The sequence below is a fragment of the Pogoniulus pusillus genome, chromosome 27, assembly GCF_015220805.1.
Source record: "Pogoniulus pusillus isolate bPogPus1 chromosome 27, bPogPus1.pri, whole genome shotgun sequence".
In the NCBI taxonomy this organism is placed as follows: Eukaryota; Metazoa; Chordata; class Aves; order Piciformes; family Lybiidae; genus Pogoniulus; species Pogoniulus pusillus.
This window is the reverse complement of record NC_087290.1, coordinates 16,621,103-16,647,744: the sequence shown is the minus strand read 5'-3', so window position 1 is coordinate 16,647,744 and position 26,642 is coordinate 16,621,103. Positions and strand designations below refer to the sequence as shown.

At 45.0% G+C, this 26,642-nt stretch overlaps 2 protein-coding genes across 14 annotated transcripts in view; one reads left to right on the top strand and one right to left on the bottom strand.

The window, feature by feature from the left end:
* The window catches only part of GRIP1 (glutamate receptor interacting protein 1), a 358,558-nt gene extending 355,574 nt beyond the window's left edge, over positions 1-2,984 (top strand). For all 12 annotated transcript variants that reach the window (XM_064166286.1, XM_064166284.1, XM_064166290.1 and 9 more), the window contains one exon: positions 988-2,984. In XM_064166286.1, the coding sequence (XP_064022356.1) occupies positions 988-1,224 (237 nt within the window). In that variant the 3' untranslated portion in view covers positions 1,225-2,984. The remainder of the gene's footprint in view (positions 1-987) is intronic.
* Positions 2,656-24,607, bottom strand: HELB (DNA helicase B). Of its 2 annotated transcripts, XM_064166297.1 has the most exons (14): positions 24,381-24,606; positions 22,306-22,680; positions 18,535-18,761; positions 15,335-16,207; positions 13,614-13,785; positions 12,425-12,566; positions 11,312-11,451; positions 9,607-9,691; positions 8,172-8,231; positions 6,838-7,042; positions 6,524-6,658; positions 4,922-5,374; positions 4,222-4,385; positions 2,656-2,740 (listed from the first exon to the last, which is right to left on the bottom strand). In XM_064166297.1, the coding sequence occupies exons 1-13, from the start codon at positions 24,565-24,567 to the stop codon at positions 4,293-4,295; spliced, it is 3,147 nt and encodes a 1,048-aa protein (XP_064022367.1). In that variant the 5' UTR covers positions 24,568-24,606; the 3' UTR covers positions 2,656-2,740; positions 4,222-4,292. The 2 variants fall into 2 exon arrangements, with proteins under 2 accessions (XP_064022367.1, XP_064022368.1); XM_064166298.1 differs by lacking the exon at positions 8,172-8,231 and having other exon boundaries at positions 24,381-24,607.
* Positions 24,608-26,642: the final 2,035 nt, after the last annotated feature.

Genomic DNA, 26,642 nt, shown 5'->3' with positions numbered 1-26,642 from the left:
AGGAATGGGTATAAACTGGCAGAGGGGAGATTGAAACTGGATGTTAGGAAGAAGTTGTTTGCAGTGAGGGTGGTGAGACACTGGCACAGGTTGCCCAGGGAGGTTGTGGCTGCTCTCTCCCTGGATGTGTTCAAGGCCAGGTCGGATGAGGCCTTGAGTGACCTGTTCTAGTAGAGGTGTCCCTGCCTATGGCAGGGGGTTGGGACTGGATGAGCTCCGAGGTCCCTTCCAACCTAAACCATTCTGATTCTGTAATTTCCCAAGGCATTGCCAGACAGATTTGTAATTTCTGCTGTTCTTGATTGAGAATTGCCTGCACTTAATCCAAGTAGTTGTGTGATGTAGTTGTGGTAGTGCAGTTCTGAGTGTCAGGCTTCCCACATGGCCAGTTTGGACCGTGATGGAAAACCAAATTCCTGTCAACTAGGCCTATCAAATACAACCAGGGAAGACTTCAGCTGAACTGAGATCTTCAGTGTGATCTGTTGCATTTAAGATTAATAAAACCCAGGAACAACAGCCAAACTGTGCTGTTAAATATCATCTATGGAGTGGGCATTGGGACAGCTGCTAGGAAACTTCTCTGGTGCCTTCACACCTGACACCATGGTTAAATGGGACAAACCTGTTTCTCTTGTGCTTTTATTCCTTTTCCTGCGATGATCAATGTCTATAAATATCCGAGGGATAGGTGCCAAGTGGATGGTGCCAATCTCTTCTTGGTGGTGCACAGCAGTAAGATAAGGAGCAATGGACAAAAACTGGAACAGAGAAGGTTTCACCTCAACATAAGGAGAGACTTCTTTATAGTGAGGGTAACAGAGCCCTGGAACAGGCTGCCCAGAGCCTTTCCACACCCACCTGGATACATTCCTGTGTGGACTACCTTAGGGGATCCTGCTTTTGGCAGGGGAGTTGGACTGGATGATCTCTGGAGGTCCCTTCCAACCTCTAACATTCTGTGATTTTCAATCCTCTAATCACCAGGTAAACCACGTCCGCACCAGAGACTTTGACTGCTGTCTGGTTGTGCCCCTGATAGCCGAATCTGGCAATAAGCTGGAACTGGTGATTAGCAGAAACCCACTGGCGTCTCAGAAAGGAAGCTCAGAGCAACAGCGTGCAGCGAGTGGGGACTGGAGTGACCAGAATGCTGCCTTCCTTCACCAGAGTGGACACGCTAACGTCAGCACAGAGACACGGGACCCTACAAACACATTATAGCAGAGAGTCATTTCGGCAGGATGTTCGGTAACAGAAGACAATTATGGTGCTAAACTCCTTTAAAGAGCTGAGATTGAGGCTCAGATGCTTACATAGCACTGAAAAGCACAGGTCAGTCTGTCTGTCTCAAGGCTTCTATTAATTCATGGTTACTTTTTAAAAGGTTTAATTCTTCTTTGTGTCATTCCATTCTAAACAACCTGTTAGCAGCTACACTAGGAAAATCCTAAGGGCCTTTTGTTCCCCCAGATAAAAAAAGTTCCGTGGAAACCTAAGGAAAATGTTTCCCCTGGGAGGTGACAGAACACTGGCACAGGCTGCCCAGGGAGGTTGTGGAGTCTCCCTCTCTGGAGGTATCCAAGACCTGCCTGGATGTGTTCCTGTGTGATCTGCTCTAGGTGATCCTGCTCTGGCAGAGAGGTTGGACTGGATGAGCTTTGGAGGTCCCAGCCCTGACAGTGCAACTCTGAAAAAGGGGGAGATGTTTTAAACCTCATTTAATTCTTCCTCTCCTTTCAGCAGCTGCTGTTTGAGGCAAAAGCAGGGAGTTAATCTCTGCTGTCCCTGTGCCCTAGTTTCATGGGGTTTAAAAACATCTCATCAGAAAGGTGCTGTCTGGTGGGCAAGGAGGAGTTGGTATGTTTGTTTGGAGCAGGTTTTCCTGTTAAATGCTGTGATTTTAAGGACCTTTATCCTGCTAGCAAGAAGGGTGCACTCTTCAGACAAAGATGTTTGAACTAAATGCTTTCAGGAAGCTGCAGTATGGGGTGAGCAAAACTCCCCCACTTGGGTAGATCCCATTAGAAGGTTAAGTTATTCCCTATGCAATTAAACATTTAACGGTTATGTCTTGCAATCTGTGGGAATGATTAATCAGAGGCTCTGGGTTTTTTTAGTGGGATAAAACCTCAAGAGAATTACTTACAAGGGTAAAACTCAAATAGGAGTTTTTTAACTGTCAGTGGAAGATTGAGACAAAAGCTTCAACAATCCATAAACCTGTCAGCTCCTACTGGCACACCTGAGCTTTGCAAGTCAAACAATTTCATGCAGGGACCACCAAGGTCCCATTTGATTTGCTTTGTTTTCAGCCCTCTTTATGGCAAACATCACCCTCCCTCCACAACACATTTTTAGAATTGAAACTGTAAATATAGTTTACAAACACACCACACAGGTTCCTTCCTCCCTCTCTCTCTCCCACCACCCAAGCAATAAAATACTGCCAGTTGCTTTCTATGTTCACCAGCAGCTGCTTTGGTTTATTCCAGTATTCAAGTTGTTCTTGGTAATTCTTGTTCTTGGTGAGTATAAAGATACTGGGTTTGTACATTTGTAGAGTCTCCATATCTAAAGCAATCACCTTACAGAGTTGTTTCTGGTCAATTGAAACTGTTTAATTGTTCTCCCCTGTTGCTGTTTCCAATACATGAACAAGCTCACCTTGCCCTGCACACAACAGCATCTCCGATTTCTAGTTCAGCACTGCCAGAAAAGGTCAGAAGGATATTCAATGCTGAATCATAATTAAAAAGAAAAGGGAAAAAAAAAACACCTTCATCAGTCACCTAAATATGTATTTTTATTTGTAACAAATAAGTATTAAACTGTAAAGTATTTTTGTACAAATTTAATACTTTAATAGCATGATATTTATCGTCCCTGTTATACGGTTTTTGAAATCCAGACTGTTGCAAATATTTGTATGGAAGATCTGTATACATTGAAATAAATAAACAGTGACTTAAGGACACTGCTAACAGGAGAGTTTTGCTACTTTCTACTGCCCAGCAGGAGAGCTGGGGAAAGGCAGACCTCAGGAAGCTCGGTAAGGACAAGCGCTCCATGGAGAGACCCTGGAGTGCTGGTGGGGCAGCAATGTGCTCCTGTGGACAAGAGAGCCAATGGCAGCCTGGAGTGCATCAGGGAAAAGTGTGAGCAGCAGGGCTAGGGAGGTTCTTCTCCCCTTGTACTCTGCCCTGCTGAGACCACACCTGCAATGCTGTGTCCAATTTTGGGCTCAAGTTCAGGAGAAACAGGGACCTAACCTGCTGGAGAGAGTCTAGCACAGAGCCGTGAGGATGTCTGGGGGACTTGAGCATCTCCCTTATGGGGAGAGACTGAGAGCTCTGGGGCTGTTTATTCCTGAGACAGAGGGGATCTGATTCTGCATTTGGCAGGAGGCTTAGACTCGAGGCAGTCTGGAGGTCCCTTTCAACCCCTAACATTCTGCAATTCTGTGATTCTTCCCCTCCCCGATTTGGCCCCAAAATAGTAGCAATGTTTAGATTTCTTTTGTTCTGTGTAACAAAAACCAACCAAACACCTTGCTAAAAGTAATAAGGAAGTTGGCCAAATTTTCATACAGTTTGTCTGCTAATTGATAAGCAGTCTTTAACTGCAACAAGTTGCATAGTACACAAATGAACTGTTGAAATGGGAATCCTATTTGAACTCTGACTTGGCAGTGTTCCTTTTTTTTTAACCAAGGTCACTAGCAGCATGGAATGGTAGCTGAAACACCAAGGGTAAGAACAGCTACAGCAAGTGGGGGAATTTCCTGTATCACTGATCAACTGCAATTTTTTTCTTCCTGTTTATAACAAGAAGATTAAAATCCTCAAAGCTTCATGCCCATAATTCTGCTACCTTAGGGTAATCTAAGTAAGTTTTCTTTCCAAACTACTCCAGAGCAGCCTGCAGTTCTGGCACACCCATACAGCTTTTCATCCATTCTGTAGCACTGGGAGATAGACACACCTTGGTATGGAGAGCTGAGGGCTCAAATCTTTAAACCCACAAATCCTCACTTACGTTTTTGGAGGACCATCTGGATCCTTGAAGACCTCTAAGTTCATTCTTCTCCAAAACAAAAGAAGAATGATGTGACTTTTGGATTACTGACACATCAAGGAATCTCCTACTTAAACAGATCACAGAACAGACAAAACAAACAGACAAAACAAACTGTTCTTCATAGAACATCCATCTGCATACCCAGCTTCTCTGTTCCTAAACTCCTGAAACAGGTCCAAGAAGGCTTCATAGCAAGGACAATTAATTGTCTGTTAGCTTTTGAATAGCTTCCTAGGAGTTGGTTTTCCCAGCGTGAGATTCTGCAGTCTGGTAGACCCAAGTGGGGAATCCTGTGCTGCTGTTGCCTGTCAAAACACAACATAAATGGTATCAGAGTTTGAACCAGAACCAAAATACAGCCGTACCTTAAAACCCAACTCTTCCCCTCGCAAAGTCAGAACTCAGAAACTAAATATAATGGGGAAAAAAAGCATCTGTTGAGCACATTTGACTGTACAAAGATTAACTTCCAACAGTTTACATCAATCTTCCAACATAACCTTCTGAGGTCCCTTCCAGCCTAAACCATTCTATGATAACTCAAATCTTTACATAACTTCCAACATTTTACATAAACCTTTCACAGCAGCTCAGCTCCTAAAACCTGATGTCTGTACGCAAGGCATACACTAGCCAAGAGACCACTGCAATGAGGTACAGGATGTACAGGTTTATTGCTGCTGACTTTATAATTACCTCTCCCTCTTTGTGTTAGTCATATATTACTCTAGGGAAATACCTGCCAATCTCAGCTGTTTCACTGGTCACAATAATAAACTAATCCTAACAGTAGCCGGGTGGTGAAAGGGTGCAAAGGTTTCTTCAGTAAGGAAATACTTACAGAGGGCACTTTGGCAGCATCCTCAGAATTCTCCAGAAGCATTTGTTGTCTTTTATGTGGGCTTTGGAAAATGCCCTTCTGCCTGTCTTCACTGAGAGCTGCTGAACTAAACTCTGGCTGTTCAGTCAAGTCAGTCAGAGGTTCAGGTGGGTTGAGACCACCTTCAGCTAAAGAAACTGGCTGAGTCTCAGGGTTTTGATTCTGCCAGCTCTTCACCAAGGCAGAGGAAGGTCGGTTAGGACATCTGCTTGTCTCGGCGATTGCCTCTCTGAGAAACCTCTGCAAGCGAGTTTTTCTGGGCACGTTCTTGTTGGTGACTGCCCTCCTGAGGTGCTGCTCTTCAGCTATAACATAGACGCGGCAGCGGCCCCGCGTCACGGCCGTGTACACGTGCTGCCAGTGCTGTCGGCCCGGGCTGCCCACCACGTAGACAACAGTGTTCTCCTCTGACCCCTGCCACACGGTTAGGACAGAACACCTTATTACACCAAGACCTCCAGCAAGTCATTTTAGTTTGAGTAAGGGGAGGCTGTCTACAACTACCTGAAGAGATCCTGGGGAGAGGCTGCTGCTGGGCTCTTCTCACAGGCAACTGGAGACAGAACAAGGGGAGGGAATGGCCTCAAGCTGAGACTGGGGAGGTTTAGACTGGACATTAGGAAAGTATTTTTCATGCAGAAAATGGTCAGGAACTGGAATGAGCGGCCCAGGGAGGTGGTGGAATCACCAATGCTGGATGTGTTTAAGGGTTGTTTGGATGTGGTGCTTAGGTTTAAGGTGAATCTTGCAGAGTAGGGTTCTACTAGGGACTTTGATGATCCTGAGGGGCTTTGTCCTTACAATGACAAGGAAGATGTAGACAACTGGGGACACTTTCAAAGAGTATTTTCTATCTTGCATTTGGGGAATGTTAACATCAAGAAAGTACCTTGGCCTGAAGCTGCACCAGGGAAGGTTTAGGTTGGATGTTAGGAAGCACTTCCTGATGGAAAGGTTTAATCATGAATGTTTATAAAGGTGTAAAGGTCAGTGCCAAGAGAATGGAGCCAGGCTCTGCTGGGTGATGCCCAATGACAGGCCAAGGCAATGGCAGGGAGTCGAGGTGAGGAAGTTTCATGTAAACCTGAGGAGGAATATCTTCACTGCAAGGGGGACAGAAGGCTGCCCAGGGGAGTTGTGGAGTCTCCCTCTCTGGAGATATTAAAGAGCTGCCTGGATGTGTTCCTGTGTGATCTGCTCTAGGTGCTCCTGCTCTGGCAGGGGGAGGGTTGGATTGGCTAAGCTTTCAAGGTCTCTTCCAGCCCCTAATATTCTGTGATTCTGTGAAAGGGGAATTAGAGACTGGAATGGGCTGGCCAGGGAGGTGGTGGAGTCACCATCTCTGGAGGTGTTTTAGCCAAGACTCGACGTGGCACTTAGTGCCATGGTCTGTCAATGTGGTGGTGGCGTTAGGTCACAGGCTGAATTTGACGATCTCAGAGGTCTATTCCAACCTCAACAATCCTGTGATTCTGTGATCTTACTCCTCCACATGAAAATACAGTGCATTAGCAAGAAAAAGCCACAAGAAAGTTCTACCAGCTGATTGCTTTCTCTTTTTACCTGAAAAGTGTGAATAGTCCTGGCCCAAGCATGTTTTATGTGACACAGCTTCTTCAGCGCTTTGAACTTGACGTGGAAAGTGGAGCCGCAGGTGCTGCTGATCGTCAGGAAGCGCTGCTTATCAATGACTACATCCTACAGAAACAGCACAACACTCAGCAGCAGGCCTGCAGCAGCAGTTTGATTGGTGTGCATACAGCTGCCTGAGGCCACGTGCTGGCTTTCCCTTACATTACACCAGCTGCAATGCCAGCGGAGTGCAATAAAGGATTCCAGAAGATGGCTTTTTGTAGAATATTAAAGTAACTTCTTACCTCTGTTATGAAAAATATATCTCCATTGCATAGTCGCCTGTCATCCTCAGCAAGAGCTGCAGTCAGGGTTGGGTTTCCACTTTGGCAATCCTGGTGATCAAAATCCCCTTCAGAACCAGAGTCTGCCAAGAGATTCCTGAGATACGTATTCCTCATGCAGGAAATCTTGTCATCAACTTGAAACACAAGTCGGTTTTTATGGTCTCTAGGTCAGGGAAAGCAAAAAGGAGCAATGGTAAAAGCATACTCTGTAAATGCACCTCACAGTGTTTCTTATCTTTCCCCTCCCTATACTTGGGGCAGATAAAATCCTCAATGGTGTTCAAAACCGTTAAGAAAACTCACATTTAAAAGACGTTTCCAGAACTGTAAGACAGAGTAATGTGTAGCAGCGCCAAAATGTTGCTGCCAACAGTCCTTCAAAAAGGCCAGTGGGATCCTGGGGTGCATTAAGAAGACTGTGGCCAGCAGATTGAGGGAGGTTCTCCTCCCCCTCTGCCCTAATGAGGCCCCACCTGGAATACTGCATCCAGTTCTGGGCTCCCCAGTTCAAGAGGGACAGGGATCTACTGGAGAGAGTCCAGCAGAGGGCAACAAGGATGCTGAAGGGGCTGGAGCACTGCCTGATGAGGAAAGGCTGAGAGCCCTGGGGCTGCTTAGTCTGCGGAGAAGACTGACAGGGAATCTAATTAAACAGATGTAAATAGCTGAGGGCTGGGAGTCAGGAAGGAAGGGACAGGGACAGTCTCTGCTCATTTGTGCCCTGGGATAGGACAGCGGGATGGAAACTGCAGCACAGGAGGTTCCAGCTCAACATGAGGAAGAACTTCTTGAGTGTGAGGGTGCCAGAGCCCTGGCACAGGCTGCCCAGAGAGGCTGTGGAGTCTCCTTCTCTGGAGCCTTTCCAGCCCTGTCTGGAAGCATTCCTGTGTGACCTGTGCTAGATTCTCTGGTCCTGCTGTGACAGAGGGGTTGGTGTGGAAGATCTGCAGAGGTCACTTCCAACCCCTAACACCCTGTGATCTGGGATCTATTTAGAAATCATGGAGGTTTTTTTTTCCCAAGTTGTTCTTATGTCACTGTTAAATATTCATCAGTAACTCAAAATCTTGGCATTCACAAAATGACAATTTAAATGGAAGGCAAACATTTCATTTATGTTACTCTGTTCCCAGTCCAGGCTGAGATTAAAGAAGCCATCAAAGAAAGATGATTCTATGAATTATTCCTATCACCACTAACCAGATCCAGAGAAAACACTGAAAGCTTTTCTGTAACACTTTCAAAACCAAAACGAAATTGTTCAAAGGAAAAAGTGCAAGACCTTGGCTTACCTGGTTACGTGATTTGAATAGTGTTGGCAACAAAGTTCATTTATTAGATCACAATCTTGCCTAAAGCATGCAAAACAAGAACACAAATAACATCATGACGTACAAAACACACAATCACATCCAATGCCACATCAATTTATAAATAACAGGGAAAAGAATTGCTACAGTGATGTCCCACCAAGACTTAAAAGTAATCACTGATGAAGAGTTCAGAGAAGCAGTTTTGTGTCAAAAACTACAGAAAAAAAAGCAAGGATGTTTGCAATGCATACCTAGATCATGTTTTAAGGAAGGAAAACTAAAGTTTGGATATATTTTTTTGTCTGTGAGGTATTAGAAGTAGGTAACTTATTTAATTTTTAACCCCCCTGATACTTGAACATTTAAATGCAGAATTAAAACAGTACAGGTTCGGGGTTGTCCTGCTGATGAGCAGCTCCATGGAGAAAAACTTTGGAGCCCTACAAGACAGCAAGTTCTGCACGGTCCAGCAATGTGCCTTTGTGGCCAAGAGAGCCAATGGCACCCTGAGGTGCACCAGGAAAAGTGTGGCCAGCAGGTCCAGGGAGGTTCTTCTCCTCCTCTACTCTGCCCTGGTGCAGCTGCATCTGGAATATTGTTTCCAGTTCTGAGCCCCTCAGTTCAAGAAGGACGTCAGGGAACTACTTGAAAGAGTCCAGCACAGAGTCACAAAAATACTGGAGAGTAGAACATCTTCCTCAGAAGGAGGAAGCTGGGGCTGTACTGCTTGGAGAGGAGGAGACTGAGAGGGGACCTCAGGAATGGTTATAAAGATGTAAAGGTGAGTGCCTAGAGGCTGGAGCCAGGCTCTGCTGCGTGATGCCCAGTGCTAGGCCAAGGGGGAGCTGGGAGTGGGTGGGATTTGAGGCATAGGAAGTTCCATGGAAACATGAGGAAAATGTTTTCAGTGTGAGGGTAACAGAACCCTGGAACAGGCTGCCCAGGGGGACTGTGGAGTCTCCCTCTCTGAAGATACTCAAGACCTACCTGGATGTGTTCCTGTGTGATCTGCTCTAGGTTCACCTGCTCTGGCAGGGGGGCTGGACCGGCTGAGCTTTGCAGGTCCCTTCCAGTCCTTAACGTTCTGTTAGCAACCACTAGAGCTTAGGCTCTCAGACAAACTGACCACTTATGTTCACCCTTGTTTCTTTAACATTAAACAATACAGATGAACATAAATGCAAAGGCAGAGATCATGGTGCAATATGACATTAAGCTTATAGAGAAATGAAGCAACTCTCTGTGGAGAGACTGGAAGCAAGCAGAAGCTACAGGAAAAGACACCTGTCCTGTTGTTCTCTCTACCAATTTCATGGTGCTGCCACTAATCTCTCCAACTTAACACATTCAGCTATTTTTAGATTACAGCTGCTAGCAAGGATCTTTTTCAATGTCTACCTGTATGCTGTCTTACCTTCTGAAAGCAATGAACTGTGACTGCTTGGCATCCTCCAATCCTGGTCCTTTCTTAAGTAAAGTCTTTATGGCTGTTTGCAGATCTGTTTTAGAAGACACAAAAAGGCAGAGCATAAAAATATGCAGAACAAAGAATTTAAGGGAGAAAGAAAAAAACCAGCAAGCAAACCATAATCCAACACTGATTTGCCTTTGCTTATGCCTTGCTTTGATGACATTTCCACTTGTTTAAAACAACAACACCCTCCCACCCAAAAACACTCACATCACAAAGCACCCACATATCTACCATGTGGTTATCCCACTATTAAAGTCTGAGAGACAAGAGTGATACAGAAAATCATAACATCATTTCAGCTAGAATATACCTTTTAGTTCACCAGCTCCAACTGTTACTCCAGCACAGCCAAGTCCACCACTCCAAAACCACATCCCTCAGCATCACATCCATATTAAATTGCTGTAGGGATGGTGAATCCACCACTTCCCTGCAAAGCCTGTGCCAGGCCTTGACAACTCTTTCTCTGAAGAAATTTCCCCTAATATCCAACCCAAACCTCCCCTGGTGCAACTTGAGAATGTTTCTTTGAGACCTCAGGGCTGTCTACAGCTACCTGACAGGATGTTGTGGAGAGGTTGGTGCTGGTCTCTTCTCCCAGGTAAATAGTGATAGAACAAGAGGCAGCCTCAAGCTGCCACTGGGTAGGTTTAGACTAGATATTAGGAAAAACTTTTTCACAGACAGAGCGGTCAGGTATTGGAATGGGCTACCCAGGGAGGTGGTTGGGACACCAACTCTGGATGTATTTAAAAGTCATTTGGCTGTGGCACTTGGGGCTATGGTTTAGGGTGCACCTTGTAGAGTTATGTGTTGGACTTGGTGATCCTGAGGGGCTGGAAGGGACCACAAGGATCATCCAGTTCCAACCCCCCTGCCATGGGCAGGGACACCTCATGCTAGATAAAGTTGTCCAGAGCCTCAACCAGCCTGGCCTCAAACACCTCCAGGGATGAGGCTTCCATCACCTCCTTGGGCAACCCATTCCAGGCTCTCACCACTCTCATGTTGAAGAACTTCTTCCAAACATCCACTCTGAATCTACCCATTTCTAGCTTTGTTCCATTCCCCCTAATCCTATCACTACCCAACATCCAAGAAGTCCCTCCCCAGCTTTCTTGTAGGTCCCCTTCAGATACTGACAGACCACAATAAGGTCAACTTGGAGCCTTCTCCTCTCTAGACTGAACAGCCCCAACTCCCACAGTCTCTCCTCACACCAGAGCAGCTCTAGCCCTGTAATCATCCTCGTGGCCCTTCTCTGGACACCTTCCAGCACATCCATATCCCTCTTGTAATAGTGGCTCCAGAACTGGATGCAGTACTCTAAGTGGGGTCACCAGTGCAGAGTAGAGGGGAAGGTTCACTTCCCTCACCCTGCTGCCCACGCTTCTCCTGCTGCAGCCCAGGCTCTGGTTGTGTCTCTGGGCTGCAAGAGCACACTGACAGCTCATACTGAGCTTCTCGTCCATGAGCACCCCTAACTCCTTCTCCCCAGGGCTGCTCTCAATTCACTCAATGCCCAGCCTATATTGGTAAACCATGAACTCAGCATTTCAATTTATACCACCAACAAAAGCAGACTAAAAATCTTCCCAACATGTGAGTTCCAGCAAAACAGGGAAAGTCAAGATCATAAACTGACCATGTGCACTGCTAGAATCCCCGCCAGCAGGTAAAGCAACAAGGATGAATTTCTTCTCTGGGCTTGGCATTGTCATTTCCTTATTCCAGTCAGAAACTTTCAGCACTTCATCAAATTCAGGAAACTTCCGGTGAGAGATTCTTGACCAAAGCAGAGGAGGGAAAAAAGAAAAGACAAATTATTTCTAGTTAAAGGATACCAGCACATCATCATCATCTCCATCAGCCTGGAATGAATCATTTATAAATCTAGTCATCTAAACTACACACATCAAAAACTCTTCTAAGCATAACTTGATTTTACACTAAGAAAGAAGTAGTTACTTATTCTCTAAACCTTTCAGCACAGCAGGGGATACTTTACAGTTCTCATGGGAGCAGACTGCAGTAATGCAGAGGTGTTTCCAAAAAAAACTCAACCCAAACCACCAGTGATAGTGCTGTAAAACACTTGGTAGTTCAGGACAACTTGCAGATGTTCAGAAGATTCTAAGAATCCAATCCACATGGAAAGGTCCTGGGCACTCAGACATAGATTTTGCTGTTCGTGGTGTAAAAATGAAACCCTGCACTGAGTGAACAGGATAATTTCCAGACAAAAAGTCATGCAAGTACTGGAAACATTCTGAGGTTGGAAGTACTAATACTGCAAAAAAAACACAAAGGAATTATGATTTAATGGTCCTTGACATCTACATTCTCAAGTTATTTTAGCTGCTGTCACACTTAGCACTCATGTCTTTAAAACTTCCTTTTTAGAGGAGCAATGGTTAGGTTAGTTCAGAAGGCATTAAGTGATGTGTGCATGCACAGCTCATCTGAAAAACAACAGACAACATTTGATAACTGAATACTGATAAAAACTGAATTTGATGATTCAAAATTCAAGAGTATTTCAGCACACACTGTTGGATTTTTTTTGTCCAATACATAGACTCCTGGATAAATCTGTGGCATTTTGCTGTTGTCTGGAAAGTCTGTTTTTAAAATCAGTGTTAGTGACTTAGAAGAAGAAACTGTAAGAGAGTCAATACTATAGAGCTGAACCTGGATGCTCTACTGTTTTGCCAAGCCTGCTGCAAGGATTCTTCTTACATGCAAAAGGAAATCCTACCTTGATGCATTATCTACAATTAGCTGTGATTCGGCTCTGTGATTAGTTCGCAGTTCCACAGTGAAGCCTCTTGATTTTAGACCCTCAAACATATCAGCTAACATGTTTCCTGGCTCTATGCTTGGCAGTTGTCTTGTATCACCTAAACAAAATGCAAGTTTTGGTCTGTGAGAAGCAGTAATAGTTTATATGTTAAAAAAAACTGCCTTGAAAATAAACCACTGGAATTAATCAATGCTCAATCCTTTCCATAGTTATGTTGCTCCCTCAACACAATCCACATGAAATGAAATTCTACCCAAACAGATTCACAGATTCTTGAATCAGGCTGTGGTGTAGTTTGAATTTTCCACATTCCTCCGTCAGTAAATGTTTTACCAGCAGGTGCAAATCACTCTTCATGATGAACACATCTTACGCAAACATGTTCTGAGAGCTGTAAGTGCCATAAATGGCATGTTACAAAGCAAACCTCTCAGAAAGCAGACAAGGCTGATTTTACACTTTGTGAATTACAGATCCTGTGATCACAGGATCTTAGGGGCTGGAAGGGACCTTGACATCTTTGAGTCCAAACACCTTGCCAGAGGAGGACCAGAAAATCTAGCACAGGTCACACAGCAACATATCCAGACAGGGCTGGAAAGTCTCCAGAAAAGTAGACTCCACAATCCCTCTGGGCAGCCTATTCCAGTGCTCTGTCACCCTTACAGTCAAGAAGTTCTTCCTCATGTTGAGATGGAACCTCCTGTGATGCAGTTTCCAGCCATTGCTCCTTGTCCTATCCCAGGGCACAAGTGATTTATTAGATCCCCTTTCAGTCATCTCTGCTGAGTAACCAGCCCCAGGACTCTCAGCCTTTCTTCATCAGGCAGTGCCCCAGTCCCTTCAGCATCCTTGTTGGACTCTCTCCAGTAGATCCCTGCCCCTCTTGAACTGGTGAGCCCAGAACTGGATGCACTGTTCCAAAACACTACTAAACAGAGGACAGAAGACACTGATAACTTTCATACTGACAGCTGAGATGGAAAACTGTCTCACCTGACCTGATGCATCAGCAGAAATGTCCAAGTACAGAACAACGTAACATTCTGAGGGGTTTAGGAGACTCAGTGGCAGCTCTGATATTTACACTGTAGTTTGTGTATTAATAAATACTGCATAATGATAAATTTGCTGTTTCACTTACCTAGAATAATAAGTTTGGCAAGCTGAGAATGCTCACACAAGAGTTTTAAAACTAAACTAAGGACGTGCACAGACACCAAACTTCCTTCATCCACAACCAGAACCGTCACATGATGAAACTTCCACGGAAGAACTTTCCCACTTTGCTTCCATGACTTAAAACTATAGATGATCTAGAAACAAACCAAAATAAATCAGCTGTAAACAACTGTCTGATAAAGGTAGCCAGAGTGCGTGGCAGCTTTCAGTGCTTCATTTAGAGCTATTATCTGGAATTCTAAAACCTGTAAAAATTCAGAAGTCTCAACTGCTGAGTCTTATTTTTTAATCCTTGGTGAACGCATTTCTATCTGGGATTATCACATTCACCCAAAAGCACAGAAATGCATCCTATTTTTCCTCTAGGGTCCCTAAAGGTTATAAGGTTATTCAGTAACACACCACCTCCTACTACAACTTGCTGACATTTGTAAATCCCCAACACTGCCCAGGGAAGAGGAACTGACAACTATCCAGTCCCCAAAGATAGAAAAAGTACTTTTTATATTATTACTATGTCTTCTTGGCACCTTCCACTATCCAGGACAACAGAGGCTTGACCTGAGTTTATTAACAAGTTGTTTGCTTTCTACTTGTCTCTTAAAAATCTGCACACTATTTATCACTAATTGAGGAAGCACTGTGTGAATTAAATGTATCTCTTTACTCAACCCCAGGCTACTGCTCCCTTCATGTGTGTGCAGGTATCAGTACGACTGCTAGACGACAGAAAGCTCTGCCACCCAGAAAGTATTTCTCTCTTTGACAAAAGAAACCCAAACAAACACCCAAACAAAAACCAAAATATGAGAAGCTAAAACCAGCAGATGCTCTATAATGTCACAAATCTGTGTGTAGAAAAAAAACATGCCCAAATTACAGCAAATAATGTATTTCAAATGACAGCTTTATGATTCCTCAAAATGCAACACTGCCTTTCAAATGCTGACAAGCTGGACCTAAGCATTATTACCATTAATAGCTACACATTTCAGCAACAAGCTGCCCTTCTTTTTTCCCCCATCAAAACACAAATGGACAGCACCAAAATGTCTTTGTCATAGTTTGAGGCTGGATGCCTTTAAGAAACCGTAAAGTTACAGACCTCCAGAGGCTAGAGTGGTCCAGAAGGTGGACTGGGAAGTGTACTCCATTCCCACAAGTCCTGCATGCCTATAAAACTAGCTGCTTACAAGTTTCTTCCCCTTTTCCCTCCCTCTCTGCTCCCAGGAGCACATGCAGGCTGTTACCTCTTTTGTGGGTGAGTGAGGCCTGGTTTGAGCTTTGGCAATGCTGCACATTAGGGCTTGGAACTAACAAGCCAAATTTTAGGCGCAACACACTGTTTGGGCATGGGGATATAGAGGTATAGTGGAGGGGAGGCACGAAGGCCTGAGTTTGTTGGCCTGGTTTAGAGGGAGGTTTGTATGAAGCTTCAGCCTAAGGAGGTTCTTGGAGAGCCATGGCCAAGGCAGACCATGGATTCTGTGTACTTTCCATGCTTTGTACTGTTGCATGTAGCTGTGAAAAGCATTTCCATTCAAACTTTCCACTTCAATCCTGTGCACAGGCATTTTCTTTGACCCCTTTTGGAAGAGGTAAGAGAGGCAACTGCCTGGCTCTAAACTACAAGAGTCTTTGAGAATACAAACAGAAAACCAGCCAAACAAACCCACTCCTTACCTGATGCAGTGTATACGCAGGAAGCTTACTTTTTTCACGCAAAAGGCTGGCAGCCCTCCCTGTTGGTGCAGCAAACAGTACATTCAACATCTTTTTTGTGTACATGTTTTCTGCCTCTGACAGATGATCAAAGGTATTCCATTCCTCAGATGCATCCAGGTCTTCTTCAAAGTCCTTGGAAGCAGCTTCCACTTCTTTTTCCATCTGCTTTAAGTGACTAAAGAGGCGGCTAACTATTGTACTCTTCCCACAGCCTCCTTTTCCACTTATGATTGTGACAGGATTAGAACAAATCTTTTCCATAGCAGTCACTTGATCCAAGTCCACCTCTGCTTTAGTTTGGATAGCAGACATAGCCTCCAGTTCCTTTTCAGGAAAGTGATTTCCACAGTCAGAGCTGTCTGGACAATTCCCCTTCTGCTGCTCCACCTCCTGAGCCTGGGTAATGCTCATTTTATTCTCTTCTATTTCTCTCGATGTCACAGGACCATTCAGTACCTTTCTCACATCAACCTCCAGCTGCCATGAGTCGTTTAACAGAAGGTCACCTATACATGTGGCAATGTCTCTTTCAGATCTGTAGAGATGAGGCAGAAACACCAGTTTCTTCTCCCTAATCACTATGTTCTGATCTTTCAAGAACTCAAGAGACTGCCAAACGTGCTCAATGGACATATCCTTGGATACGAAGCGAGCTAATTCATCTTGGTCTTCGTAAGTGTGTCCCATCTCTCTGCACTGTTTCTTGAGCTGATCATACAGAATTAATGCATTCTTCTGCAAGTCAGGAATCTTCCAGAGGAGGTGCTCACACTGGCAGAAGGCAGCCCATGTTGCCTCACAGTAAGAAAGGTTCAGTTCCCTATAGGTGATCTTCTCCCCAGAAAGAATAAAAGCAAACACGTATTTATTTCAGAGGATGTTAGCCTCCTGCTAACGTTCCTCCTAGTAAACACATTGCAATTCAGAGGCTGGAAGTCTAACAAAAAATATGTACTTTTCATAATGTACAAAGTTATAATGCTACAAGGACAGGCTGAGGGAGCTGAGAGTGTTCAGCCTGGAAAAAGGAGACCCCAGGGATACCTAATAGCAGCCTGCCAGTACCTGAAGGGAGCTACAAAAAGGCTGGAGACAGACTGTTTACAAAGGCCTGCAGTGACAGGATGAGGTCAATGGCTTCAAACTAGAGAACAGATTTAGATTGGATGTTAGGAACAGGTTCTGTACCATGAGGGTGGTGAACACTGGAACAGGTAACCCAGGAAAGTGGTTGAGGCCCCTTCCCTGGAGACATTCAAGGTGAGGTTTGACAGGGCTCTGGGCAGCCTGATCTAGTTGAGGATGCCCTTGCTGACAGGAGAGGGTGTTAGACTGGATGACCTTTGGAGGTCACTTCCAGCCCAGATCACTTTATGATTCTATAAGCTGTATGAAAACAAGATAGTTAAAAGTAAGATGAAATGATAACTCCAGTCACCCTTCTGTGTAAAACAGAAAATCTAAAGAGTCTTTCAGCAACTAAAGGAAGAAAAAAAACAGGCAGAGAGAATGTAGGTCCTTGGCAGAATAAACAAGAGAGCAAGAAGTCACTGAATTGGACATCAGGAAGTTTTTTCAAGGAAAGGATGTGAAATACTGGAATATGTTGGCTAGATGCTGAACCTCTGAAACTGGAGATCTTGAAGCAAATCAGAACATCTGTGAGTAAAAGCACTTTGGGAATTGAAGCACAGGGATTAAGTAATCACACCTAACTATTAAATTAAAGCTCCAACAGGAGTGCTAAGGTGAGGTGCAGCAGCAAAGCTGCACAGCAGGCATAGTAAAGGAAAGCAGGAAGGTAAACAGCAACAGCAAATCCCACTATAAAAAAGGAGAACCACTAGACCAGATAACCTCTCATAGAGTACCTTACCTACTCTACTACGAAAGCAGAGATACTGCTTTATGTTTCAAGAGCAGAAAATCTCATTTTGTCAGTGTAAAACTGAATGGAACATTAAACTTGAGTGGTTTAAATTAGCTTACTTACTTATGGCCCAATTACCTCAAGTATCTAATTTTCTGTTCCTTGTAAAGCAGACTAAACAAATGGCTGTAACAGAACCACTCCTAAAATCTTCTGAAATGAATCTGAAACAAAACATAAAAACCAAACCAACCTATGCTAAAACTGAGTCCAGTAAACCATTTATTTCCAAATTAACTAAGCTTACCACCTACAAATGGTCAGTTAGTAAACTGAACATAACTGATTCCAAGTTAGGTAGGAGTGTTCACCTGCACAAGGGTAGGGAGGCTCTGCAGAGGGACTTGGATAGATTGGATGGATGGGGCAGCTTTAGGAGGATGAGTTTAAACAAAGCCAAATGCCAGCTCCTGCACTTGGGTCACAACAACCCCAAGCAATGCTACAGGCCTGGGGCAGTGTGGCTGGAGAACTGCTGGCAGAGGGACCTGGGGGTTGTAACAGACAAGCAGCTGAAGATGAGCCAGCAACGTGCCCAGGTGGCCAAGAAAGCCAGTGGCATCCTGACTGGGATTAGAAATGCTGTGGCCAGCAGGAACAGGGAGGTGATTGTCCCCTTGGACTCTGCTCTGGTGAGGCCACACCTTACGTATTGTGCTCAGTTTCAGGCACCACAATACCAGAGAGCTGTGGAGGTGCTGGAGCCAGTGCAGAGGAGGGCAAGGCAGCTGGGGAAGGGCCCGGAGAATAAATCTGATGGGGAGTGACTGAAGGAGCTCGGGATGATTAGCTTGAAACAGGAGGCTGATGGAAGACCTCATGGCTGTCTACAGCTACCTGAAAGGACCTTATGGAGAGGCTGGTGCTGCACTCTTCTCACAGGTAGTTAGTGATAGAAGATAGAATGGCCTCAAGCTGCCACTGGATAGGTTTAGACTAGGTATTAGAAAACATTTTTCCATGGAAAGGGTGGTCAGGCACAGGAATGAGCTGCCCAGAGAGCTGGTGGAATCACCAACCCTGAATGCGTTTAGAAGTTGTTTGGCTGTGGTGCTTGGGGATATGGTTTAGGGTGCACCTTGTAGGATAGGAATATGGGTTGGACTTGGTGATCCTAAGGGGCTTTTCCAGCCTGAACAATTGTGTGACTCTCTGGAATGCCACTGTATTCCAATGGCTCAAATCTATACAAATGCCACAGTTTTTCAGCCCTCCTAACACTACTTACCCTACTGAATCCAAGTTTCCATGGATCGTCCTTTAATATCTCATCCAATTTTCTTAGCATCTTCTCTTGAAAACATACTTCCTTATCATCCATCCCATTGTTTTTTTCAGTCTCTGTTTGCCAAGACAGCATATCCACAAGGCAGCAAAAATGGCGTGGCAGAAGAACTGGCAGGAATTCCAGTATCATTGGAAAAGTCAGAGCTACCAACACTGCCTTTCCTGCAACTGTATGCACCAGAAACCAAGAAAGTTATAAGCACTATACAGAGATCCTGGTAAAGGCAATTTAATTTCGCTCTGCCTTTTATCTTTCTGCCTCCCTTGCATCCAAAACATCTTAAATTTCTTTCAATTTCTTATTCTTCTATCTTTTTCAAATTCTTTGAAAGTCTATTTTCCCTGAACTGCCTTGGGGAAAAATTATGTAAAGAAATCACCTGTGAGCTGCAACTGAATAAGCTTGTTTGGAAAATATGCATTATAGACCTGGTTTGAACTGCATACTCAATAGCATTTAACAGAAAGTCAGCTCAGAGCTCAGCACACCTGCCTCTTACCCAAGACAATTTTCACAGATGTACAGAAGGATGTTTAAAACCCAAAACAAGAGATTTTTAAATTTGCAGTATCAAGTAGCAGAATGTAGAAAAGCTGCTCTCCACTGGCTGTCTTAATGACCTTAAACTATCACTTTCCCTGTTTTTATCAGTGCTGTTTCCCTGTTTTTATCAGAGGGCCACGAGGATGCTCAGAGGGCTGGACCACCTCTCCTATGAGGACAGCCTGAAAGAGTTGGGGCTGTTCAGTCTGGAGAAGGCTCCCAGGTGACCTTCTTGGGGCCTTCCAGTGTCTGCAGGGGCCTACAAAAAAGCTGGGGAGGGACTTTTTAGGCTATCAGGGAGTGACAGGACTGGGGGGAATGGAGCAAAGCTGGAGGTGGGGAGAGTCAGCCTGGATGTGAGGAGGAAGTTCTTCACCATTAAAGTGGTGAGAGCCTGGAATGGGCTGCCCAGGGAGGTGGTTGAGGCCCCATCCCCGGAGGTGTTAAAGGCCAAGCTGGATGAGGCTCTGGCCAACCTGGTCTAAGGTAGGGTGTCTTTGCCCATGGCAGGGGGATTTGAACTAGATGATCCTTGTGGTCCCTTCCAACTCTGACTGATTCTGTGATTCAGCCTTGGAATCTGCAAAATGGCAATAACGAAACTGATCTGCTCTACCTCTTGCTTAAAAAAAAAACATATTTTGGACAAAAGTGAGACTTTTAGAAGTTTTACCTCATGTCAAGGGAAAATCACCACATTAATGAAGTGCTAAGGAAATGCCTAATTCCAAGTTTAAATCACCAATTTTTCCAGTACTTGTTCTGACCAATCTTGCCTACAGAAGGGCAAAGAGAAAACCTTTTCCCTTTAAAACACATGAAAGGTCAACACACATTATATCCACACAACAGCTATCCAGAAAGCTTGAAGAACAAACTGATAAAGCCCATAACAACAAATGGCAACCAGAAAAATATGATAACAGCAATAGTAGCAACATGACATACAAGGGTCTAGGTTGTGTTTTTTTGGCCCAATGATAAAGAGGAAACCTTAATTTGTAGCAAAGTAACTTAAATTAGATGCTAGGAAAAGTCCACCAGCTACAAGAGCAGTGAGCAGTGCACCTAAGCACACTGTGCAACCTGTACCTCTGAAAAGTCATGAACATGCTGGACAAATCTCAATCAGAAGTGATCTATATAGCCCATTAAAAGTCATGCAGCAAACTATATCCAAGCTTCCACATCAAAAGTTCTAAAGTCCACGAACATGGGTTACAAACTTTTCTGCCATCACAAAAACAGAACAAGAAAGTCCACAGAACTGTGAAAATCTTCCTCAGTTTACAAGTGATCTGGAGTAAAGAGCAGGAGCTCTAAACTCTTCAGACATGGTCTGACCTCTGAAGTACCTCCACCTTTTGACCTGACACTGCCCAGTAAGCTAGGTACTGCAAGACTTCGTTTGCTTGCACACAACAGCAGAAAGACCAACCTGTCTGTACAGATCTATGCACAGCTGCAGCTGAATTTAAAACACCTGTTCCAATTCAGAGCACTGAGCCCCACAGCACTGACACCAAAGTGACTCTGCACAGCACCAACCCCAGACTGCCTGTGTCTGCATCAGGATGAAAAAAAGATCTCATCAGAGCAAAACATCTCAGACTTCTGGACTTTCTGTATTTCAGTGTTTTGCTTTAGACCAGCTATAGTCTGGTCCTCCAACTCAAATGTGCAACTGGAACACATCTTTTGGGTTTCATCCAGCAGGGTAACAGTCAATACTCTTGGGGAATAGATGGGGACAAGAGAGATTCTGTCTTCAAAAGCACACTCCAAGCTCTAACACTCATGTAGTCACAACAACATAGTTCAGGACTGCTGAGGATCCTGTTATGGCTGATGCAGGGAGACTCCAGCGATTCCACACTCAGCTCCTCAGCCAAGCCAAGCAGGATTCAAAACCACTGTGATAGCCTGTTCAGTGAAGCTGATTTGGACTGCTGCTATCCACTACAAGGCAGCAGCTAAACTATTTCTGAACATGTATTTGTCCTAAAAAAACCACAACATCCTATTTAAACAGTACTGAACCCTGTAAAAAGTCAGCCCCAGTGCCTTTGCATCCCTAGCATTGAGAATTCTACTTAGTAAAGCCTAGAGAATTCAGGAAAGTTCTGATGTGTTTCTAACTGTATGCTTGTCTTCAGTTGGACAGCTGTCCCATCGCCCTCAAATCCAAAGTAAAAAAGAAACTCTGCATGTTTGAAATCCAAAATAAAAAAGAAGTTTTGCATGTTTGAAATTCGAAACAAAAAAGAAACTCTGTGTGTTTGAAACGCAAAATAAAAAAGAACTTTGTGTGTTTGAAATCCAAAATGAGAAATTTTGCACGTTTGAAATTTGAAAGAAAAAAGAAACTTTGCGTGTTTGAAATCCAAAATAAAAATAACTTTTGTGTGTTTGAAACCAGAAAAAAGAAATTTTGCATGTTTGAAATTTGAAACAAAGAAGAAACTTTGCATGTTTGAAATAAAAAAAAAAACTTTTGTGTGTTTGAAACCAGAAAAAAGAATTTTTGCATGTTTGAAATTCAAAAAAAGAAACTTTGTGTGTTTGAAATCCAAAATAAGGAATTTTGCACGTTTGAAATTTGAAAGAAAACTTTTCGTGTTTGAAATCCAAAATAAAAATAACCTTTGTGTGTTTGAAACCCGAAAGAAAAAAGAAATTTTGCAGGCTTGAAACAAAAAAGAAACTTTGTATGTTTGAAATTCAAAATAAAAATAATCTTTGTGTGTTTGAAACCCGAAATAAAAAAGAAATTTTGCATGTTTGAAATGCAAAATTTAAATAATAAAATTTGCATGTTTGAAATTTGAAATATAAAAGAAATTTTGCGTTTGAAATTTGAAATAAAAAAAGAAATGTTAAATGTTTGAAATGCAAAATTTAAATAATAAAATTTGCATGTTTGAAATTTGAAATATAAAAGAAATTTTGCGTTTGAAATTTGAAATAAAAAAAGAATTTTTGCATGTTTGAAATACGAAATAAAAAAGAAACTTTTCACGTTTGAAATCTGAAATAAAAAAGAAATTTTTCGTGTTTGAAATTCACCTGAATATAGATTTTATGTGAAGACCTGCTAGCTTAAGGAGAATATCTGAGACAGAACACAGCAGCTTATAAAACAATCCAAACAGCACAGCATATACCTACGCGATTTTGAAACGTAGTAGAAGATGTCGCAATCCTTGGTGGTTCTTTGCTTCCTCTCTGCCTGTACTTGGGAAACTTGGAACTGTTTTAGCTTTTCTTCAAGGTTTCTAAAACTCAGCAAAGAATCCATAGGGAGCCAAGCAAAAAAACCTCTTCTAAACGCCTCAGGAACATCACAGGCCGTGAGAAAGAGGGAAAAGACTTGGCGGTTGTTTTCTTCTATGTCAGTCCGCAGGAAATACGAAGGATATCCTTGCACGAAGTACTTAGCCCCTATTTTTTTAACTTTAACGTTAACCCTCCACCAAGGACCAACTAATGGAAAACGTCCAACTACTTGATACTCTCTTTTGGAGTGGTCTTCTTGTATAAAAACTGAATCATTAAAAAGAAGGGGAAAAAAAAAAAGCTACTGTTAATTGATAGTCGTAAAGATGCAAAAGCTTCGTCTGATGAAGCGTTTTGTTTGTTCAAAGCTCAGTTTCGTCTTTTTGTTAAGTCGCAGCAGTGAAAGTAAAGCTGGGATGTTCATAAGCCTCCCGAGATCAGTTTTCCTAGCAGCATGTGGAAACGAAAGCGAAACCAGAAGCAAGCATGAAAACTGCTCCTCTAAGTGCCAGAACGACAGAATTAAGCTCACATATGAACATTTAGTAAGCCAACTGCGTGGTCCAAATCACACACTGCTTATGACAAGTTTGCAATTCGATTTTAAATCCCCTTGCCAGGAACTGGCTGCGCCAGAGGAAATTTAGGCTGGAGGTGAGGAGAAAGTTCTTCACTGAGAGAGTCATTGGACACTGGAATGGGCTGCCCGGGGAGGTGGTGGAGTCGCCGTCCCTGGGGCTGTTCAAGGCAAGGTTGGACGTGGCACTTGGTGCCATGGTCTAGCCTTGAGCTCTGTGGTAAAGGGTTGGACTTGATGATCTATGAGGTCTCTTCCAACCCTGATGATACTGTGATACTGCGAACTGTTGCATCAGGGTGCCTGCATTCACTTCAGATAACGCTCCTATGCTAAGTACTCCCTGCTACCGAAACCACCAAAATGATGAGCAATTAATATAGTAAACGCTTGCCATTTTGTGTGATCTGGTTTGCCTCCTCTCTCCATCCTCTTTCCCTCACAAAAAACTGACACGCCATTGCTCAAGCCATCGCCTGACCGGAGACTGAACATCACGTCCAGAACAAAGCAAGCACCTGCATTCAGCAGGCCCCCTTGCTCACCAAACCAGAGCCACCAAAAGCCCCTGGGTCCGCACCAACTTCACCACCGCTCTCCTCCTCGTTACCCAGCTCAAATTAGGTATTTTTAAACTATTTTTTGGACAAAATATTATTTGCTAGGCAAACATTGTTCCCTCATCTCCTGTTCTTAACAGAAAGTAACCGCAAGTAGGGAGCCATTAACCTCCAGCAGGCAATCGCCGTTCCCTTACCTCCTGTTCCACACAGAAACTTCCAGAAGGGAATCGTTAACCTCCAGTAGTGAATCTCTTATGTGTCCAATAGGTGAAAAAGCAGACGTACCCACAGGAATTACAACGCCTGTTGTGTGTGTGACAAGTTAACTCAAAAACTCTCTCTGTTCTTACTGGTGCAGTGCTGTGACCACACAAAAGCTCAGACGCCACTTCCCTTCTGTTACTTCGTCTGAGATCGATCACCGAGCTCAGATTATTTTCCCCTGTAAGGAATTCACTAACCGGGGGCAGAGTTTGGCGTTGATCTGCCTTTGCACCATTCCGCATCGGCAGACAGGTCCCGACGCCGATCCCCGCGAAGCGGCTGCAGACGGCACAGGACCGCGCACAGACAGCGCCAGAGCCGCCAAGGCTCCGCGCCCGCGCAGCCCGCGCGCCGCCGCCACCCCCCACGCGAGGCTGGCCCCGCGGCCGGCCCAGCCCCAGCGCGGACGCCGAGCGCAGCTCACGTGCTTGCAAAGCAGCGTCTCCTCCCAGCCCAAACCTGCCTCCAAGGCATGCCACAGGCAGGGGAAGGCACCGGAGGCTGCTCGTTCGTCCGCCCCCTTGCCCGCTGATCGGCCCCGCTCCGTTCCCGCCACCCCTCACCAGATCGGCGCGGCGGCAGCGCGGCCGCCAACTCCGGCCTGGACTCCTCCAGCAGTGCAGCCTCCGCGAAGTGCGGGTCCTCTTCAGCCTCCTCCTCGGCCTCCGAATCAGAGTCCTCCTGCGGAGGCAGCAACACCCCCCACAGCTCCTCCACGGCCGCCCCGCGCTGCTGGCCGCGCACCGCCATGCCGCCGCGGCTCGGCGCCCTCCCCCGGCGCTCCCCCGCCCCCACTCCCAGGAGCGAGTGGAGTGGCCGCGACCGCACTGCCAGGCGGCCACCTCGGGTGCCGGGTGTCAAAGTGGTTTCGCTTCCTGGGCCTCGGCCCGGCACTGGCGTAGGCGGTGGCCACGGGTGGCGGGGCTGGGCGGAGGAGGCTGTGCCGCCTCGGGAGGTGCGGGCCTGGCGAGCGAATTGCGGGAGGTGATGAGCAATGCACATGTGCACCGCGGAGCAGGGAACTGGCAGCTGCAGTGCCACCCCTGGCGGAGTGTAAGGACCGCGCTGGGCGTGGGCAGCGCTAAGCCCTGACCTGGAGCGCTGGCCTGGGCATAGTCTGTGCTCCTGCGCTGGTGCTGTACTGCAGGAACAGCGCAGTCTGCAATAAACTGCATCACAAGTCCGGGTCTTTACATGAGGCCATGCAGTAGCAAAATCCCCGCATACCCTGCTCCATTGCACTCAGCTGCCCGCTAAAGTTGTGTCATGCTATGTACAACTGGCACATTGTTCTCGGGAGGTCCAGCCGCTCCTAGTTCCCTGTCCTGTGACTTCTAAGTTCACAGCTCTGATTCGGTTTTGCTTTTTGTTCAACACTGTGGATGCCTTTTTCTGACACTTTCATCAAACAGTAGTTCTGTGTTTTCTTGCAGCTCATGAATGAAAATAGCAAGCCATGTTATGTCTCTCCTGAAGGCCAGCGTCTCGTCTATCAGCATCTCATCCATCAGCACCTTCAAGTCCTTTTCCACAGGGCTGCTTTCTATTGCCTCATCCTCCAGTCTGCATTGATAGTGAAGATTGTTCCAGCCCAGGTGCAGAACCCTTCTTGTTCCTTGGTGTTAATGGAGCCATCCTAAATTTCCTCAAGCAGTCTAAAAGGGCTTCACCCGTATGTCACTGCTTGTGCTGTATACCAAGATACTAAGTACAGCATGTTGGAGAAACAGTAATATAGCCTCTTAATCAGACACAAGAGAGACAAACTTGATTCAAGGGGGCTATGTACATTACAGAGAACTGGCATTGCCAGGAATCACAGAACTTTAGAGGTTGGAAGAGACCTCCAGAGATCAAGTCCAATCCCCTTGCTAAAGCAGGATCCCCTAGGGAAGTCCACACAGGAATGCATTCAGGCAGGTTTTGAAGTCTCCAGAGAAGGAGACTCCACAACCTCTCTGGGCAGCCTGCTCCAGGGCTCTGTCACACGCACTGTAAAGAAGTTTCTCCTCATGTGGAGCTGAAACCTTCTCTGTTCCAGTTTGTATCCATTGCTCCTTGGCTTATTGCTGTGCACCACCAAAAAGACCTTGGCCCTCTTCACTTGAAACCCACCCCTCCTCTATTTATAGACTTTGATCAGATCCCCTCTCAGCCTTCTCTTCCCCAGACTAAACAGCCCCAGGGCTCTCAGTCTTTCTCCGTAAGGGAGATGCTCAAGTCCCCCACTCATCTCATGCCTCTGTGCTGGACTGTCTCCAGCAGATCCCTGTCTCTCTTGACCTGAAGAGCCAAAACTGGACATAGTATTGCAGGTGTGGTTTCACCAGGGCACAATAGGGGGAGAGTTGTTAAATCACTCTATTATTTTTGCAGGGAGCATGCTGAGACTAAGTACATTGCTGACAATTTTCTTCTTTTGCATAAGATCCTGGAAAACTTATTTTGGAGATGTTAGGCTTTCTTGTGAAATCAGTAAGCTTCTCGTCTCAAGGTTGTCAAGCAAATGGACACTAAATATGCTCTGACAAGTCCTTATCCCTTCCTGACCCTCAGCCCTCATCTATTTACATCTATTTATTAGATCTCCTCTCAGCCATCCCCTCTCCAGACTAGCCAGCCCCAGGTCTCTGCCTTTCCTCATCAGGCAGTGCTCCAGTCCCTCCAGCATCCTTGTAGCCCTCCCCTAGCCTCTCTCCAGTAGATTTTTGTCCCTCTTGAACTGAGGAGTCCAGAACCGGATGCACTGTTCCAGGAGTGGCCTCACTAGTGCAGAGTAGAGGGGGAGAACCTTCCTCGGTCTGCTGGACACACTCTTTTTATTA

Coding starts and splice junctions, on each gene's coding strand:
- HELB (XM_064166297.1), bottom strand. CDS start 24,567: ATGGCGGTGCGCGGCCAGCAGCGCGGGGCGGCCGTGGAGGAGCTGTGG. Junction 13,786..15,334: donor CTGCGTATACACTGCATCAG/GTAAGGAGTGGG, acceptor GTTTGTTTCTAG/ATCATCTATAGTTTTAAGTC. Junction 4,386..4,921: donor ATGCTGCCAAAGTGCCCTCT/GTAAGTATTTCC, acceptor GTGTTTTGACAG/GCAACAGCAGCACAGGATTC.